The 19632-nt window shown below is 42.2% G+C and overlaps 1 protein-coding gene across 2 annotated transcripts in view; it reads left to right on the forward strand.

Annotated features, from left to right (window-relative positions):
• The first annotated feature begins 4158 nt into the window (after positions 1 to 4158).
• vps41 (VPS41 subunit of HOPS complex) overlaps positions 4159 to 19632 on the forward strand; it is a 15797-nt gene continuing 323 nt past the window's right edge. The window contains exons 1-28 of one of the 2 annotated variants that reach the window (XM_064941760.1): positions 4159 to 4348; positions 4666 to 4704; positions 6420 to 6527; positions 8029 to 8106; positions 8202 to 8276; positions 9668 to 9730; positions 9865 to 9930; positions 12863 to 12982; positions 13209 to 13422; positions 13540 to 13637; positions 13745 to 13874; positions 14006 to 14121; positions 14323 to 14379; positions 14674 to 14735; positions 14891 to 14972; positions 15475 to 15567; positions 15706 to 15833; positions 15969 to 16113; positions 16435 to 16476; positions 16575 to 16625; positions 16752 to 16889; positions 17034 to 17088; positions 17287 to 17427; positions 18281 to 18417; positions 18520 to 18619; positions 18702 to 18746; positions 19441 to 19520; positions 19627 to 19632. The exon at positions 19627 to 19632 is cut by the window's right edge and continues 323 nt beyond it. In XM_064941760.1, the coding sequence (XP_064797832.1) occupies positions 4328 to 4348; positions 4666 to 4704; positions 6420 to 6527; positions 8029 to 8106; positions 8202 to 8276; positions 9668 to 9730; positions 9865 to 9930; positions 12863 to 12982; positions 13209 to 13422; positions 13540 to 13637; positions 13745 to 13874; positions 14006 to 14121; positions 14323 to 14379; positions 14674 to 14735; positions 14891 to 14972; positions 15475 to 15567; positions 15706 to 15833; positions 15969 to 16113; positions 16435 to 16476; positions 16575 to 16625; positions 16752 to 16889; positions 17034 to 17088; positions 17287 to 17427; positions 18281 to 18417; positions 18520 to 18619; positions 18702 to 18746; positions 19441 to 19520; positions 19627 to 19632 (2490 nt within the window). In that variant the 5' untranslated portion in view covers positions 4159 to 4327. The remainder of the gene's footprint in view (positions 4349 to 4665; positions 4705 to 6419; positions 6528 to 8028; positions 8107 to 8201; positions 8277 to 9667; positions 9731 to 9864; positions 9931 to 12862; positions 12983 to 13208; positions 13423 to 13539; positions 13638 to 13744; positions 13875 to 14005; positions 14122 to 14322; positions 14380 to 14673; positions 14736 to 14890; positions 14973 to 15474; positions 15568 to 15705; positions 15834 to 15968; positions 16114 to 16434; positions 16477 to 16574; positions 16626 to 16751; positions 16890 to 17033; positions 17089 to 17286; positions 17428 to 18280; positions 18418 to 18519; positions 18620 to 18701; positions 18747 to 19440; positions 19521 to 19626) is intronic. The other variant, XM_064941761.1, reaches the window with a different exon arrangement.

Here is a 19632-nt window from a genome sequence, read left to right on the forward strand (position 1 = left end):
CCTATATTAATGGATACAACTTATACTAGGCTACTTATTGCAAAGGTTACTATGGACTACCTTCCGTTTCAACAAAGATAATGATTGATTTCAAGCCAGAATTCTTTTAGAAAAAAATATTTTTTAAAACATTTAATTTTTTGTGTGGAGCGGACAGGTCAGTTTTCATGACGTCATATGCTGACAGAAATGGCAAATTGCATTGTTTACAAGAGTGAATTTGCTTGCATATCATAGTCTGTACATGTGTATACTTTTTTATTTTATTTACTTCGTTTTTTGTAGGTTTCTTTCTATTATTCAAGTAAGTTTACTCTGTTACCCTGAATATTGCCCTGTATTTGTGAAAAATGCATAGAATCAACACAAAGGCAACACTGATAAGCTTACCCTTGGAGAACCCAGATTTGGTAGCCTACAAATGTCCAGAACTGGATAGAAATATAAAAGGGAAATGTGTACTTATGAGGTGCTTTTAAGGCAAGGTGACAACAAATGTTCCTTATCTGATACCTGCAGGGCCAAAGTCTCTCATGTGTTCACAGTAGACCAGCATGGAGTATTGATTTGTCCAGAATCACTCAGATCTGAGAGAAATGTGTTGATTGTTTCCCAGTAGCTCCCTCTTCTAGTGATGCGGTGGGATAGAAGAAGTAAGAGGTAAAGCCATCTCTGCCAAGATGCAGCTCTCTGTTTGCATCAATTTAGGGAGTTAAAGCCCTATAGTAAGACTGAGGATTGAAATGCATACAGAGCATTTGGAAGGTATTCAGGCCCCTTGACTTTTCCACATATTGTTACATTACAGCCTTAATCTAACTTTTATTAAATATATTTTTTAAATAGTAATCTACACACAATACCCCATAATGACAAAGCAAAAACAATTTTTTTGACATTTTTGTGAAATTATTACAAATAAAAAAGCAGAAATATCTTATTAACATAAGTATTCAGAGCAATTGGTATTAGACTTGAAATTGAGCTCAGGTGCATCCTACTACCACTGATAGTCCTTGAGATGTTTCTACAACTGGACCTAGCCATGAGGTCAAAGGAATTGTCAGTAGAGCTCTGAGACAAGATTGTGTCGAGGCACAGATCTAGGGTAGGGTACCAAAAACATTCTGCAGCATTGAAGATCCCCAAGAACACAGTGGCCTCCATCATTCTTAAATGGAAGAACTTTTGAACCACCAAGACTCTTCCTATAGCTGGCTGCCCTGCCAAACTGAGCAATTGGGAGAGAAGGGCCTTGTTCAGGGAGGTGACCAACAACCCAATGGTCACTCTGACAGAGCTCTAGAGTTCCTCTGTGGAGATTGGAGAACCTTCCAGAAGGTCAATCATCTCTGCAGCACTCCACCAATCAGGCCTTTATGGTAGCGGCCACATGGAAGCCACTCCTCAGTAATAGGCACATGACAACCTGCTTGGAGTTTACCAAACGGCACCTAAAGACTCTCGGCATTCAGGCCAAACAGCTCAGTCCAGAGAATCTTGTTTGTCATGGTCTGTGAGTCCTTTCTGTGCCTTTTGGCAAACTCCAAGCAGGCTGTTGTGCATTTTACTGAGGAGTGGCTTCTGTCTGGCCACTCTACCATAAAGGCCTGATTGCTGTAGTGCTGCAGAGATGGTTCTCCCATCTCTATAGAGGATATCTGGAGCTCTGTCAGAGTGACCATTGGGTTTTAATAATTGGCGCATTAATTAATTAGCGACAGTCTTTATGCCCTTCCACAAATCTGTTTCATGTCTCAGGTAGCTCGTGAAAGCAAGCATGGTTAGAATGCAATAATTGACAAATTATTTGACATATTCAAATAATTCCCATGTGCCAACGTATAGTCACGGTCGGTGCCATGGTGAAACCTGCACTCCTGTAGATCTGTTCTACAAAGAAACATTATTTTTATAGTTAAAAAAGGCCATTTCGCTAGCTGTAGGCATTTAGAATTAAATGTGGAGTGGAGTTTTAAAGTTATGGGGTGACATCACGTGCCCTGCGTACCTTCAAAATGATTCAGCAATCATAATTTCTTCAAAAATTATTTACATCATCATTTGTTGCAATAAAGAAAGCTCAACAAATGAAAAATCCACCCCTGTCGAATCTATAAAAGTGTTGTCGATCTTTAGAACATTTCTGCCATTGCCATTACACATATCGAAATGATTTTTTTGTGACATTGCTTTTGTCTAATAAAAATGGGTCAATAGAAACATGGCAGCAAAACTATTTTAGATTTTTCAGGTGTCTAAACTAATCATGGCCGAATACTGACCGGGCACGCAGGGCATGTGCCCAGGGGCTCTGACCTCCTTACTCACACTCATATATCATTAACATGACATACGTCATGGCAAAATGTGTAGAATTGCATGAAATTTGCTTTAAAGCTGCAAAAATGTATCTCTGCCCCATGGCAAATTAAGTAGAATTGCATTATAAAAGGGCAGCATGTTCTCTCCGCCCCATCGCAAAATGTGTCATTCTGCAAAAAGCTTGCTTTAAAACTGAAAAAAAAATATTTTATAAGTAAAATTATTTGAATTGCATGAAATTTGTTATAAAATTGCAGCAAAAAAAATCCGCCCCATGGCAAAATGTGTAAAACGTAAATTTTTCTCTCCGCCGTCAAGAGAGGACACACAAAAAATGTGCCCGCTTGGTGGGGGTATCACTTAGGTATCCCAAAATGCTAGAGCAGGCCCTGATGTGGACCACCAAAACATTTCACAGGATGTCCCACTTGGTAAACATTTTATGGTAAACACCTTTGTTATGATCATGTTGTTTAATTAGCTTCTTGATATGCCACACCTGTCAGATGGTTACTGTAGATTATCTTGGCAAAGGAGAAATGCTCACGAAGAGGGATGTAAACACATTTCTGCACAGAATTTGAGAGAAATTAGCTTTTTGTGCATATGGAAAAGTTCTGGGATCTTTTACTTGAGCTCATAAATCATGGGAACAACACTTTACATGTTGTGTTTATATCTTTGTTCAGTATACATAGACTCAACACACAGACATTGATAGGCCTACCCTTGGAGAACCCAGATTTGGTAGCCTACAAATGTCCAGAACTGGATAGAAATATAAAAGGGAAATGTGTACTTATGAGGTGCTTTTAAGGCAAGGTGACAACAAATGTTCCTTCTCTGATACCTGCAGGGCCAAAGCCTCTCGTGTTCACAGTAGACCAGCATGGAGTATTGATTTGTCCAAAATCACTCAGATCTGAGAGAAATGTGTTGATTGTTTCCCAGCAGGTCCCTCTTCTAGTGATGCGGTGGGATAGAAGAAGTAAGAGGTAAAGCCATCTCTGCCAAGATGCAGCTCGATTTGAGGAGTTGGGCCCTAGTGATATAGAGGTTAAAAAGGCATACCACAGCCACAGCATATGCAGGTAAAGTTTTCACTTCCTAGATGGAAGACCAATGATAGTTTGATAGTCTTGATATCACACTCATACCTGTATCTGACATTACAGAGCACAAGTATTTTAGTTTAATACATTGGGGGAATTAAGCCCTATATATGACTATTTTTATTAGACAATGTTCAGTATTATAGAATTAAAGGAATGGGGGATACCTAGTCAGTTGTACAACTGAATGCATTCAACTGAAATGTCTGTTCTGCATTTAACCCAACTCCTCTGAATCAGAGAGGTGGGGGGCTGCCATAATCGATATCCACGTCTCGGCGGCCGGGGAACAGTGGGTTAACTGCCTTGCTCAGGGGAAGAACTACATCTTCTTTTAGTAGTAGTAGAAGAAGAAAAAAAAGAAGAAGAATTGCAGCAGCCATACAGATGTTGTAGTAATAGCAGCAGCAAATATGTGGTTGCAGTAGGCTATGCAGTGGTTCTCAAACCACTCTTCGAGTCCCCCAGACATTTCACAGTTTTGTTGTAGCCATGAGCTAGCTCACCTGATTCAAGTAGTCAAGGGCTTGATAATTAGTTGACAAGATGGATCAAATGTGCTAGCTCTGGAATGGTTAAATACATGGAATGGCTGGGGATCACTGAGCCGAGGTTTGAGAACTACTGGGCTAGTAAAGACTGGAGGAGGTGCAGTCCATTTGGCAACAAAAAAACTCTGAGACCCATAATGCCACACGTTTCTGGTTTCTGTCATGTGATCTTTTCTTTTGACTGGCACAGTTACGTTTGTCAACAAGGGGCTGCTTTGTGAATATACGGGTATTTGGTGAATTCGTTCAGTTTTCTTTTGAGCAACATTAGCTCAATATCTAAATTGACTATTGGACAGTTGCAAATAGAACGCTGTTTTGCTTTCTCTTCCAATCATCATGGCAGAAGTAGAGGAGAAGGTAAGCCTCATCTTGTCTGTCAGACATTACAGCAATATTTTGCAGTCAATTCAACAATCGACTTTATCTTCATGTATCGGTTTTCCAGGAAATAATTCAAAAATGTAAATGGATTAATTGCATTTGCGACCTCGTGTGCAATCATGCATTGCAATCGAGAATGCCTTGACATGGCTAAACAATGTAAACAAAGACAACTTAACAGTATTTTCCTAGCTAGCTGCTCTTGTACTATTGCTCTATTATGTATGTAATGAGTTTGCTCTAGCTGATTGTAAAGGCTTGCCCCTGTCCATTAATAAACACGTGTAATTTAGGGCAGGAAACCAAGTGAAGAATCCACAGATGAGTCTGAGGTAAGTGTTGTGTGCAAACAACAAGACATTTAATTCATTTAGGCTGACGTAACTGTAGAAAACTTCTATGCTGTCTGCATTGATGCTATCCCCACCTGTAAGCATAATACAACAACCTCTTATTTTACAGAGAAAAAAACGGCAGATTTAGAAAAATGTTCTCATGCAATTTTCTGGATGTTTTCATGTTGTGAAAGAAAGTCTGGATCAACAGCAGAATATACAATGTCTGACCATGTCAGAGATGCATGCAGTTGTGAAATACACTGTTGCAACAAACATTTAGATTTTTTTTTGGATATGTTTTATATCATCCAGCTCCTTTAATTTGCTGTCTGTGAAGCGCTAAATCAAATATAGCATGCCAGACTGCTAGAGTGAGGAGCAGCCTGTCTCTAAATGATACAGAGAATGAAACGTCAGGAATAGCCAGTACATTGAACAATTCCATCCCTACTCCCCAAAAGAAAAACAATTCAGAATGGGTGGGGGGAGAAATCTCAACCAGTAAATGAAAAGTCTGCTGCCCCCCTATCACCAGTCCACAAACAGAATCCACTCTACTACTTTAACACACAAACACTGACAGGCAACAACAACAAAAAAGCACCTGGAACTGCATGATTGTATGTCCCCTTTGAATTGTTACAAGGCCCTGTTTATTTAGTTTTTGTGTTGTAGCTTGCCCATTTGCTATTCGCCTGTCTCTGTCGCTGGGTTGTCAGCAGACAAAACTTGATGAAGGCAGTGAGAGGACAGCCGATGTGTTTAAGGCTTTGCCAGATATTACTAGGAACCAAGTAACATGCTCCCACCAGTCTCTTGGCCCATGCTCCGTTCACTCAATTTTCTCCCCTCGTGGGTTGTTGAAATATACATTTTCTGTCAGACTCCTAATTTAGCATGCCCTACTGAATATTTATTAATTGAAGAATGTGTTGATGTGGTAGAGCCTCATCAGCCTAAAGAAAATAATGAAAAAAGGAAACTTACCACACTAACAAAAGTCTGCAAAACAGTGCATGTAGTTTCTGTATGGGGCGTGAGTTTGTTGTTGTTCTGTGTTATGGCTCGGTAAACCGTGACAAATGCCCATGCATTAGAAATTTCACAATGGGAATAAACAGGAAATAGACATGGCGGTGTGGAGTCGGAAAGGATGGTTCTTGGAAATGACATTCTCTCCACACATTGCCAGCCCTCACCTTCTCCCATAGTGCTCATAAAAGCCGTCTTTGTTTTGTGTTGATGCACCATATAGGCGGCCACAGTCTATGCAGCATTGGTTATAAACTGGGTTATGGGGAATATTCAGGCTGTGACCGCAAATGTACACAGGAGAATATGGCAGCAGTGCATATTCTCTGGATTCTAGGGAGGGCTGTAATCCATTTCAGTTCCTGGGACAGTGTGTGAAGCAGGCAGTAGAGGTTGGATGATCTGGTTACAGGTGGAGAGTTGACTGACCTTTGACATTTGTGTGACTGTGTATATCTAGAATCATTTACCTTGCTGATAAGGAATGGGCATTTTGAATGAGATGTATTGAATTCCCTACCTTGCTGATAGCGACTGGGAATGGAAATTCTATAAACTCCATACAAAATTCCCATTCCCTGTCAGCAAGGTAAATGCATGATCTGTGCCAGTGTAATAGTCTGTATATTATAGCTGAATCATGTGAATTGTTTCAACTAAATCCCTATTTAAACTAGGAGGAGGACAGTGTGGAGGAGCCTAAGCTGAAGTATGAACGATTGGCCAATGGGGTGACTGGAATTCTCCAAAAGGATGCTGCCAGCTGTATGACTGTCCATGATAAGGTACAGATCCTAACCAACCAGGGCTCTTCAGGCTAAACTAAAATAGATTTCAAATGTAATTGTTTGTGCACGTTTGATATATATTCAACATTGATTGGCATTCTCTCTGTAAAGTATGGAGAGGCAGGCCACCACACATTAGCAGCCACCAGCCATTGTCATTGTCCCTTGTTGCATTTCATCCATCTTTTCGCTCCCCTCTTCTTTTTTTGAATGTTGATATTTTTCAGTGGGCCACTCTGAGCTGGATGGCTAATCGTCATGGCACCGAGTGCACTCATGCACGCCTGGACAGAGGACGAGTCATACCTGGTTCTGTCTGCTCACCTGATGTTTTATTAGCCACTATTGATTTTCATTTATTTATTTTTACTTTGAGGATTTTCTTCCCCTTTTTCTCCCTCTTTCATCCTACAAAAAAAAGCAAGTGTGTCAGAGTGAGAGACGAGACATTGCTGTGCTGAAATGCCAGATTTGATCTGACTCTCTTTCTTACCAGTGTTTTTGTGCTTGTGTACCTCTTGCCGGCTACAGTACCTGCACTGTCACACAGACCCCCGACCCAGACAACCCCCAGCACCTTCAAAACCACCAACACCCCGCATTGCCTGATGTTGCCTCATATTTTAAGTGCCTGAATCGGGATTTAATTTGAACAATTCCGTTCTGATAAATCCTTTTAAAAGTCACTCCGCCTCGCAAGGTTGACCCTTTTATTTATTTATTTTTGGTTATTTTATTTGGGGAGATTGCAGGGGCTCTGTTTGACATGCTCAGCTGTGCCTGTAAATATAAGCATTTCATTACAGACTGCACTGAAGCATGGTGGGCTCACCGTACACGCAGGCCTGGGGAGGGAGGGAGGGATTAGGGGAGGGTCTGAAGCTGGGCCTGGGTGGAAAAGCGCACACTTAATCTAATGCCAAAAAGGTACCCCGTTTTTATAATTTCTTGTCCCAGCGGACCTACACACACACACACACACTCTCACACACACACTCAAACACTCTCTCACACACACACTCAAACACACTCTCACACACATACTCAAAACACACTCTCACACACATACTCAAAACACACTCTCACACACATACTCTCATACGTGGCAGAAGCAGGAAACATGGGGAACCAGTTTCTGCTCTGTAGAAAATAATAGCTTTACGGTGGGCAGGAGAGGCGGTGGTTGGGTTGTTGGCGACGCGAGGAGAAGCCAGATGTACAGTGCATTTATTATGTTTAACCCTTTTAATTTGAGAGACAAAAATACCATTTCACACTGTCTGCTTTAATAAATAGGTTTTCCCTCCCCCTGTAATTTCACAGTTTTTGCCCCAGAGCAAACTGATTCCACCCCACTCTACCCGCCTCCCTCAGCTACGCTAGACAGGGTGCATTTTTAATCCTCTTGCCACAGCTTTCGTCAGTATAAAATTTTTGCAAAAATCTTGGATTGTTCCCAGGTGTCTTAAAGATTAATCTCAGGTTCATTCCATTTCAGTTCCTTGCGCTGGGCACTCACTTTGGGAAAGTTTTCCTTCTGGACATCCAAGGCAATGTGACTCAGAAGTTTGAAATTGTAAGTACTCCACACAATCCCAAAAGAGTCACTTGCTCTCTGCCTCAGAACTTTCCCAGTCATTTAGTGTCAATGTTGTTGTGGTCTCTCCTCAGAGTCCAGTGAGGATCAACCAGATCAGCCTAGATGAGAGCGGAGAGCATGTTGGGATCTGCTCTGAGGACGGCAAGGTGAGAGCTCTCTGCTCAGACCTGGTGGCCATAAAGGGTGGCCCCTAAATGGCGCCCTATTCCTATTCCAAAAGTAGTGCACTATGTAAGACAGGGGTAGGCAACCCTGATCCTGGAGTGCCGCAAGCACTTCGTGTTTGTGATTTTTCCCGATCTGGAAGATCAGGTGTGTTGAATTTAGGCAATCACTGAACTGATCAATTAGCTCAGATGGTCAAGTACGGTGCCTAGTTGGAACAAGATCCTGTGGCACTCCAGGAAAAGGGTTGCCTACCGCTGATGTGGGGAATAGGATGCCATTTGGGATGCATCCTAGATTTCTGCAACGTCATTAGGTGGTATGCATGACACATTCTGACATTCAGCATCACTTTCCACATACTCCATGCAATTATACAATTTAATGAACTCATATCATTCATATTTAGGATTTAATAGAACCTGTTACCTGGAGAAAAGTCATTTAGATATCTGTGCCCAAGTTCTCAAAGAAGATTTACAAACCAGAAACTGTGTCTTCCTCATACCTGTTTACTTTCATAAATCTACACATTTCTAGGGATTCTGAACAAGCACATGTTCGTGCTCGTGTTGTGAGGGGAACGACTCTCCCATCCATCTGCCTGTCAGTCATCAGATCTCTATGGATACCCTGTCAGTGTTCTCTGCCTTGTTGTTATCTCTCCTCTCCTGATCATTATTACCATCCTTCATGGATCCTGCAGTCCAGATGTGCTCTCTGATATCGCCCCCTCACACGCACTCCAGCAGCAAAACAAGATCTTGTCGACACCGAAAGTGGCGCCGACAATTAAAATTGCCGCCACCGCAGTTGTTCATCCTCGACCAATTCAGTTTGCCGTTAATCCATGTCAATCCTTTCAGATAATCCAGAATCATCTATGCGATTCAAGATGGAGAGTGCAAAGGCTGTGATGTTGTTTATGTTTGCCTTTTTTTGACTCGTGGACAGTCGAGCTGTGGTACAGTATAATTGTTGCATTAGATATTGCTGTAGCTACGCTAACTGAGGCTGTGGTAAAAACCTGGTATCAAAGCACCGGAGGGTTCAGTGAATCAACCTGTCCACTAATTGGTGACCCGGGAGATGGCTATCAGTGATCCAATCAAAGTCTTACTGTCCAGAACTCCCCCTTCATACACAACAGTGACTCTGTAACTCTGACTGCTCCCAGACAGCTGCAGACAGACATTAATTAGGGACAGAGATGTATTTTGCCAAAGGCCCTGGTCTATTCAATGACCTCTATAACGAGGTTGGAGGAACAAGTTGGAAAAACATTTCTATGTATATATTAGTTTCATTATTTTTCATTTCGTACTATATTGACTGATCCTTTATTTGTCATTCTATCATGTCTTTATTGCAGGTTCAAGTGTTTGGACTCTACACAAGGGAAGGCTTCCATGAGAACTTTGACTGTCCTGTCAAAGTAAGCAGATTTCAATATTCTTTTGACTTCATACTTTTATGACAAGTTGAGAGTATATGTACCGGGTGGTATAATAATAACCCACACCATAACTTGTATGTGTTCTAAGTGGATCTCATTCCCATATTCTCCAGGTGGTGGCGTTACACCCTCGGTTCAGCAGTTCAAACTACAAACAATTTGTCACTGGAGGCAACAAGGTGAGATTGAAAGGGATTTTTCAATGTGGGTACAGTATACAGCTCATCTCAACAGTGTTAGCAGGAGTGTAGTTGAAAACTGTTGCGGATTAGCTAATGTGGACAGAACTCTATATTCATGTTTTAGTTAACAAATATTCAGCATAAATGAGCCTTTTTCTTCCAAAAATTGTTCTGGTGAAACAGATTCACTTGACCCCCCCCCCTGTGCTTGGTTGATGGCTGTGCACACACAGGCCTTTGTTGACTGGTGTGAAAGCCTCCTACTTTCCCCTGTCTCTCGTCTGGAGTGCACTCCGGGGCAAGCGGCCCATTTTCACAAAGTGCTGCTCGCTCAACAGTGTTTGAAAGGCAGTGCTTCACAAGCACACCAAATAGATGTCATTATCAGGAGGACCCATAGTCTTAGGGTCCCGGGTAGGCTGACACAGCAGTCTCTTCTCATAACATACCCATAAATGTGTCTCAGATTCAGAAAACACTTTATGTTAGGTACTAATGTTCCCTTTCCATTGCCAAAGACTGCAATCTGCCGCAACACCACTTAGTACAAATGACACAACAGACAAAAAAATCTGTACAGTACGGTACAATCCCCCCAACAACACTGGAGAAAAAAGTTATATACATACTGTCGTGTCTTTGGCTATGCTGGATTAAGTGATATGACATGCTATTCTATAAAATAATTTCTCCGTCATCAATATTACCTGATTGAGCTAATCATGTAAATGTAATTAACTAGAGAGTCGGGCACCACAAAATAAATATTTATAGAGCTGTTATCTTCCGAATAAACTCTAAAGACCTAGTAATATTTTGCATCAATAGCAGTCAATATTAATCGTCATCTTAATTCAGTCTCATCTGAAAGTTGTAAATTCTTGGTTATCTGCACGAACCCTGGTTAACAAGTTGAACCAGCAATACAAAATTGGGTTTAATTATTTATTTACTAAATACCTAACTAATCACACAGAATTGCACATAATTAAATCATAACTTGATTACAAATTACGTCATAAAGGAAAAAAGAAAAGGAGCTGGGTTTGAGTGAAGGAGCGTGAAGACTGAGGAACAAAGGCCAAAGCTGTGCTGTCGTAAATACAGTATCTTATGCATTCTAAATTACCGCCCATTTGGAAAAGGAAAATGCAATAAATATTTACTCTGGGCTGCGCTTCGGTAGGTTGGTGGTAGATGGAAGGCCGTGTTGCCCAACCGAGTCCTTTGAAGAATGTCTCTGGTGGTCAATTGGATACGTTGTAGTAACGTCGTTGTGTGATAGACGGGATACTCTGTCTGTTCCTTCCTAACCCTCGTTTGCATCTGCTTTTGCTAACTCAACGGCTAGGTGGTATCACTTCTGTAGTGAATAAGAGTTCAAAGTTCATACCATTCGCAACCAAAGCTCACGCTGATGTTGGCTTCGTTCTGTAGTTATTTTCTGAACCATTCCGACATCGGACCGTCGTCCTACATCCTTGGAACAGGAGGTTACATTGTCGTCAAGGGCTTATATAGGAGGGGAGACGAGGGCGTGTTTGAAAAGTTGTATAGCCTATGTCCCTTCACAGGGGCGGGCCACTGATTTGAGCAGAGCCCTATCTTATGAAAACCCAAATCTCACATTTTAGAAGCTTAAATCACATTTCATCCCATCACAAATAATTTCATATTCAAACATTTAAATTGAATAACAATTCCATGTGAATCCGATAACTCTGATGTGTAGACTTTCCACTGTAGAGTTTGTCATCTTATCATTGATCAGAATGTCTCAGATGACAACCGAACTGACATCATATTCATTAAGTACCACCGCATATGTTCCATTGGTCGGATTACCAGAATATAGTTAATTTCCCCCCACCTTCTGATGTTCCCAGAATCTCTATGTTAACCAAGTGTTTTGCAAATGTAACTTCAGTAAGGTAGAGAGAGGAAAAAGGGGGGAAGAGATATTTATGACTGTCATAAACGTACCCCCCAGGCCAACGTCATGACAATACCTACAACACTGGAGAAGGTAAAAGTGTTTAAGCTGCTCGGCTTATGAAACGCTCATTGTTAGTGTTATTTTTCCATTTTCTCACAATTGGTACTGATTTCTTCCCTCTCCGTGTGCTCAAGACCCTCCATAAAGCACCCTGTGAGGAAAATCAATAAGCCTCAACTGGAGCCACATCCTGTCAAAGGCAATTCAATTCTGTCTCCACAGTTCTTCCAGTGTCATATCCTCTCTTTGTGGAGAGAACTGTTAACATTTCCAGACTGTTGAATTAAAGGCCGGGGCTGTCTCCCTCTCGCCGCACCCCCCCCCTCCCTGTTCATAATAACTAAAGGCTATTGTACATCCATCTGTATGACTGTGACACTGAGAGATGCTTTTTATGTATATGGCCTTCTCTGAGGTGAAGCCACAGCCGACTGAAATGAGGGACTACAGCCATCGTTATGTCTCAAAGCCATTGACGAGAATCAGTGATTCAGAGAAATACCGCGTAGGCCGTCAAACCTACGGAAATAATGAAGTTGTCGAGAATTGATTTTGTCAGTCTGGTACCACAATCTTTCATGCCATCTTTAGTTTACCCTTCCAGTTATTTATTCATATCATGTCATACATAAACATCGATCAGTTAGTTGAATCAGGTAAAGATGGCGTTGAAAGACAATGTCTGTTTTACTTAATATTTACGATAAAGCTCAAGCTGAATACAATCCTCCCACTCTGGGAGACCCACTGACACAACAGACTGTCCTCCTGTCCCTGTGCTCTACTGCCCTCTGTTGGTGGAAATACAAGATCCTCAAACCACTGCTCTAAGGACACGGGTCGCGTGTGCCTGTCTTGAATCCATGGTGGTAAGTTGGATATTAATGGCACGTGGTCCTGATGCGAAATGTTTTTTTATGTTTCTCTCCCAAGCTTCTTCTGTATGAGAGGAACTGGCTGAAACGCTGGAAGACATCCACTCTGCACGAAGGGGAGGGCACCATAACTAACGTCCAGTGGAGGGCCAATCTCATCGCCTGGGCCAACAATGTGGTAAGGACAGCAGTCAAAGCTTCAGATACATGGGCTTTACAAGAAACATGGTGGACTTTTTATTGTGTCTGTTTGGAATGATCTTTTATTTTTTTTTTTTTTGCATCATACAGCGTGTCATCTTTCAATAGACGCCTTGACATGTCTGTCACAAACATGAAATGCGTAGTGCGTTAGACATGCAAAGACTGAATATACTCTGTTTTTTTGTCTTGGTCTCTTTCAGGGGGTGAAAATCTATGACATCAGCACCAAACAACGAATCACCAACGTCTCGCGGGATAACGTCAGCCTGCGGCCGGATATGTACCCATGCAGTCTGTGCTGGAAAGACAACTCCACCCTCATCATCGGCTGGGGCTCCTCCGTTAAGATCTGTGCCGTGAAGGAGAGGGACCACGCGGAGATGAGAGACCTTCCTAGCCGTTATGTGGAAATTGGTGAGGGCGGGGCATGCATGTGCTAGTCACAGTATTAATGTAACGTCATGTTTTGTGGGGCTTTACTGCAACAGGATGTGGAGGTGATGTGGAGTCGTTTGGGCTTCTCTCTTGCAGTGTCTGCGTTTGAAACTGAGTTCTTCATCAGTGGCCTGGCGCCTCTAGCAGACCAGCTGGTCAACCTGTACTTTGTGAAGGAAAACTCTGACCACGTGGTACTGTTTGGTTAGATACTGTGTGATGAAATGGCTTAAGTGGTCACAGACATGATATTTAAATGTTGATCTGGTCAACATGTTTACGTGTGTGTGTATTTGATCAGGAGGAGGAGTTCAGAGCGCGGCCTCGTCTGGACATCATCCAGCCTCTCCCAGAGGGCTTTGAGGAGATCTCATCAGACGCCCTGACCGTCCGCAACTTCCAGGAGAACGAGTGTCGAGACTACCGGCTGGGTGAGTCAGTCAGAAACCTCCCCCCGGCAAGCACTACTCCGAGAGACAGTCTGCATTTCCACGTTCTAGCTACTTTAACCTACTCTGCAGGATAGATCACATGCTCTGTCCTGTACCCTCGTTGTCAACAGAACATTCTGAAGGAGAATCCCTTTTCTACATCATCAGCCCTAAAGACATTGTGGTGGCCAAAGAGAGAGACCAGGATGACCACATTGACTGGCTGCTGGACAATAAGAAGTATGAGGTCAGTGTTTTTAAGGATCAAGGATATCAAGTAGACTTGGTATGAGGATTTCAATATTTTTGCTTCGTTGTACAGTATCTTCTCATGTGATCAGTTGAAAGCAGATTTTCAGGAAATGTGTTGCATTGAGATACATATTATAAACCTTATAAGACATTAGAAGATATGCGTGCCTATAACAGGTAATAATGCATTATACAGGAAGCTCTGATGGCTGCTGAGATCAGCTTCAAGAATGTTAAACGCCATGAAGTCCAGGTACTGTATAGGCATTGGTCATGTTTTATTCGTACCTTGAATAGTGCTATTCACTCTCTATTCTTGCTATTTTACCTATCTGTATTTTACCGGATCCCACCATAAGTCAACCCGCTTTAGCAAATTAACGACACAAAGGTTAGTAAAGTAACCTTTGTCTTCTCAGTTGGTTGAAATCACATGATACACACCGGATGAAACTACAGAAGATGCAACACTTGATGAAGTTGCAGAAGACACAGTCCATTACTCATGTTTTGTTCCCTAATGGACTTTCTCTTCTGTTCTAATCAGAAAATTGGGATGGCCTACATAAATCACCTGGTGGAGAAGGGTGACTACGACACCGCTGCCAGGTACTACCAGCCTTTTAGTTCTTTCAGTTGTGTTTCTTCTGCAAAATACCAGTACAAGGAGTAGATTAAGTGATTGTTCTCTCTCTCTCGCTCTCTCTCTCTCTCTTGTTCTCTCTCTCTCTCTTGTTCTCTCTCTCTCGTTCTCTTCAATCCAGGAAGTGTCAGAAGGTGCTGGGGAAAAACATGGAACTCTGGGAGAATGAGGTGTACAGGTTTAAAACCATTGGGCAGTTGAAGGTGAGTCAGTCCACCTTGTGACATCGCAAAGTGATAGGGCCAGGACGATACCCGTATTCGTGATACTCCCTAGTATCGTGGCAAGGAAATCAAACCCAAAGCAGATTTAACTTTAGGAAAACATCCCTAATGTTGGACACAAACAAACATTATGTGGTCATCCAGTCACATGTATTTATTTTCCAAGCTAGAGCACACAATATTTTACATACAGCAGGTTTTAAAGAACCAAAGAGTTTGGTCTGCTTCGTGTTTTCATTTTTGCCATGGAAGAAATATTGCGACACAGGTGTCATCCCGGCCCTAAAAAGTGATAAATTATGGCATTAAAGACTAAGTACTTTTTTAGAAGTAACAATACTCTGTGTTGCCCTCAGTATTAACTGTTGTTGTAAGTATCTCTTTATCATTTTCTCCTCCCCATATATACTTGTATAACTCTCTCTCTTGTCTCCTTTTGTCCTCCGCGCCTCCCCTCCGGTCTCTCTGATGGCCTCTCCAGGCCATCAGCCAATACTTGCCCAGAGGGGACCTGCGTCTCAGACCTGCCATATATGAGATGATCTTAAATGAGTTTCTAAAGACGGACTATGAGGTATGTCTGTCTGTTCCTGATGTTATTCTTACTGCCGTGTTGTAGTATTATATCAAGGACTCAAGAAGAACCGAATATAGTTGCAGCAAATATGAACTAATTTACACAGCCTCTCTCTGCAACCTCTCTCTCTCCAAGGGCTTTGCCACGTTGATCCGCGAGTGGCCAGGAGAGCTCTACAATAACATGACCATTGTTCAGGCAGTCGCCGACCACCTCAAGAAGGACCCCACGAACAGCACCCTGCTCACCACACTGGCTGAACTGTGAGTGACTCTCCTCTGGTTTCACAATTTGGATTGACATCATAACCTCTCAATTGTTGCAATGTCCATTTCCTGTTTGATAAATTGAGAGCGTTTGAAGTGCCACTAAGCTGCGCCTTTGTAATGTCCATGCAGGTATACATATGACCAGCGGTATGACCGAGCCCTGGAGATCTACTTGAGACTGAGGCATAAAGATGTTTACCAGCTGATCCACAAACACAACCTCTTCTCCTCCATAGAAGACAAGATTGTGCTCCTCATGGACTTTGATAAAGAGGTGGGTAGCCAGAACATCATGCATAATCCTTTGATAAAGTCAACTCCTTGCTGTATCATAGGACCTTGCACCTGTATTGCTGTGTTGTGTATACTTGTCCTTACTTGAATAGTAATATCATCTTGCCTTTTTATTTATTTTTTTTTTTTTTTTAAGTCTGTCTTTGGAGTGCTTTAAGCTGTGCAAAAGTCATGGAAAACCTTTGCCTTGAGTCATCGTGCCTCGCACACCTCTTAATGTATTTGGATTGGAAGACAACAAAGGTCATAAGTCACTTTGTGTTTATCCCTGTCTGAAGAATGGGTTTATTTGTGTTGTCAGAAAGCTGTCGACATGCTCCTGGATAATGAAGACAAAATATCGGTATGTGTACCTTGCTACCCTTGATCTTTCATAGAATATATATATATATATATATATATATAACTGCTAACCACGTTTCTGTCTTCGATGTGCTACAGACCGACAGAGTAGTGGAGGAACTCCGCGACAGACCTGAGCTGCTACACATTGTGAGTCACATTTATTTTTCACTAGTCGAGTTATTTTTGTGATTATAAAGTTTCTTGTTTCCTGTGATAATCTTGATTTGAAAATTGTATGACATTTAACAATGCAGCCCCCCCCCCTTCCCTCAGTACTTACACAAATTGTTCAAGAGGGACCACCACAAGGGTCAGCGGTACCATGAGAGACAAATTGGCCTGTATGCTGAGTATGATCGGCCCAACCTGCTGCCATTCCTCAGGGACAGCATCCACTGCCCACTAGAAAAGGTACTTAGAGACACTTTCACACTGCCCGCTCAAATACAAATGTCCATGAAGTACATTTCATTGAGTTGACATTCATATGATCTTATCAAGTATGTCAGATATATTAGAACCATGATGAATCATCTTACGTGTACAATCCTTCAGGCTCTGGAGATTTGTCAGGAGAGAAACTTTGTGGAGGAGACTGTCTTCCTGCTCAGTAAGTGTCCCCGTACAGTTTATGTTCGTAACGCTCATGAATAAGCCATTTATAAATGCTCATAAGTGCTTTATAAATTGTAACAAAGGTTTCTAGATATGGGGGGCGGGGGGCAAGCTGAACTAAACCACCAGCCAGTCAGGTAATTGACTGCATTTGGTCTGAGGAAACTGACCCACTGTTACTTAACCCTCATAGGCAGGATGGGGAACTGTAGACGGGCCCTTCAGATGATCATGGAGGAACTGGAGGATGTGGACAAGGCCATAGAGTTTGCTAAGGAGCAGGATGATGCTGAGCTGTGGGAGGATCTCATCTCCTATTCTATTGATAAGCCACGTAAGTCACATGAACACACAAGCACTTTCAAACTAACGTGGTCCAAGCACACCAAGACAGTCGTGAAGAGGGCACAACAAAACCTATTCCTCCTCAGGAGACTGAAAAGATTTGGCATGGGTCCTCAGATCCTCAAAAGGTTCTACAGCTGCACCATCGAGAGCATCACGTTGCATCACTGCCTGGTATGGCAACTGCTCGGCCTCCGACGGCAAGGCACTACAGAGGATGGTGCGAATGGCCCAGTATATCACTGGGTCAAGCTTCCTGCCACCCAGGACCTCTACCATGCCCAAAAATTTGGCAAAGACTCCAGCCACCCTAGTCATAGACTGTTCTGTCTGCTACCGCACGGCAAGCGGTACCGGAGTGCCAAGTCTAGGTCCAAGAGGCTTCTAAACTGCTTCTACCCCCAAGCCATAAGACTCCTGAACACCTAATCAAATGGCTACCCAGACTATTTGCATTGTCTCTCCCCCTCTTTTACACCACTGCTACTCTCTGTTGTTATAATCTATGCATAGTCACTTTAATAACTCTACCTACATGTACATATTACCTCAACTAACCGGTTCCCCCGCACATTGACGCTGTACCGGTACCCCACTGTATATAGTCTCGCTATTGTTATTTTACTGCTGCTCTTTAATTACTTGTTTTTATCCTTATTTTTTTAAACTGCATTGTTGGTTAGGGGCTCATAAGTAAGCATTTCACTGTAAGGTCTACACCTGTTGTATTCGGCGCATGTGACTAATAGAATTTTATTTGGATTTGTTTAAATAAGCAGGTCTACAACATAGTGTTTCCAACACTGTCATTTTAAGTTCCTCTTTTTATCCTCTTTCTCAAGCCTTCATTACTGGTCTCCTTAATAACATTGGGACACATGTGGATCCCATCTTGCTCATCCACCGCATAAAGGAGGGAATGGAGATTCCTAACCTCCGAGATTCTCTAGTCAAGATCCTACATGACTACAACCTGCAGGTCAGAATATCAGCCATCACATATTGCACCTAGAATATCACCGTAACAACAGATGAACAGTCCAGCCTTACCTCTTCTCTTATTTGTTTCTCTGTATCTCAGATCTTGCTGAGGGAAGGCTGTAAGAAAATCTTAGTGGCTGACTCCCTCTCCCTGCTCCAAAAGATGCATAGGACTCAGATGAGAGGAGTCCGAGTGGATGGTGGGTAGATGGTCAGTTTGAATATGTGTTAATGTTTACTGCTTAAGATTGACTTAAACCTTGTTATTGTTGACTTTTTCAGAAGAGAGCATCTGTGAATCCTGTCACGCGTCAATATTACCATCAGGTGGGGTTACCTTTAACATTATACAGTATTATGTTTTATATTGTTATACAGTGTCTACACTACAGTATCATAATTGGGACGCTTCTTACCGTCATTATATTTTAAGCTATTCAACACGCCTCTTCAGTAATGGCTCTAGCTAATAAACTCATCTGATGAGGCTTGCTGGGTGGAGCTAGATTATTTTATGCTTAATTAGTCTCAGACATCTGTTTGCAATTTATGTTATTCTTCAATAACACAAACTCCAAAGCAAATCAGGGGGAGAAAAGGATTATTCAGAGAGGACAAATCAAGATGTTATGCTGGGAGGTAGATGATCAGATGTCAGTCTCCCCTGTCCTCAGCTTTTCCCCACCGAACAAAGGAACAGGATGCCATTTATAATCCCCCACCATAGCCTGGGGTTGCCAATCAGAAGTCCTTCTAGTACAACTTGGCCAATGGCCAAATATCAAGCATCCTGCCCCCGACTTAATGTACAGACCAATGACAACGTGGCACATGCCGCTCCGAGTTCAGGAGTGACATTCCACAGATCCCAAACAAATGTTGAACTGAAACCCAACTCCTATTTACAATTCGCTATTGACCATTAGTACTCTAGTTTTTAGTCCTCTCATCCTCTGCGTTGTGTATTAATATTCAAAATATTCTTATACTTCCATTAATGCATTTGCTCCTTTTGCTGTAGATATGGCTCAGAACTTCAGTGTGGCTGTCTTCCACTGCAGACACATGTTCCACAAGGAGTGTTTACCTTCTCCTGGAACAGTAAGTATCTACTCCATCCTCTCCCCTTCTCTTTCTCACTCCATATGGACTTTCAGATAAGAGCAGCAGACTAGGGACTAATATGGCTTTTGCTTTTCACTTTCAGATTCCT

This window comes from Oncorhynchus masou, chromosome 28, assembly GCF_036934945.1.
Source record: "Oncorhynchus masou masou isolate Uvic2021 chromosome 28, UVic_Omas_1.1, whole genome shotgun sequence".
Lineage (NCBI taxonomy): Eukaryota > Metazoa > Chordata > Actinopteri > Salmoniformes > Salmonidae > Oncorhynchus > Oncorhynchus masou.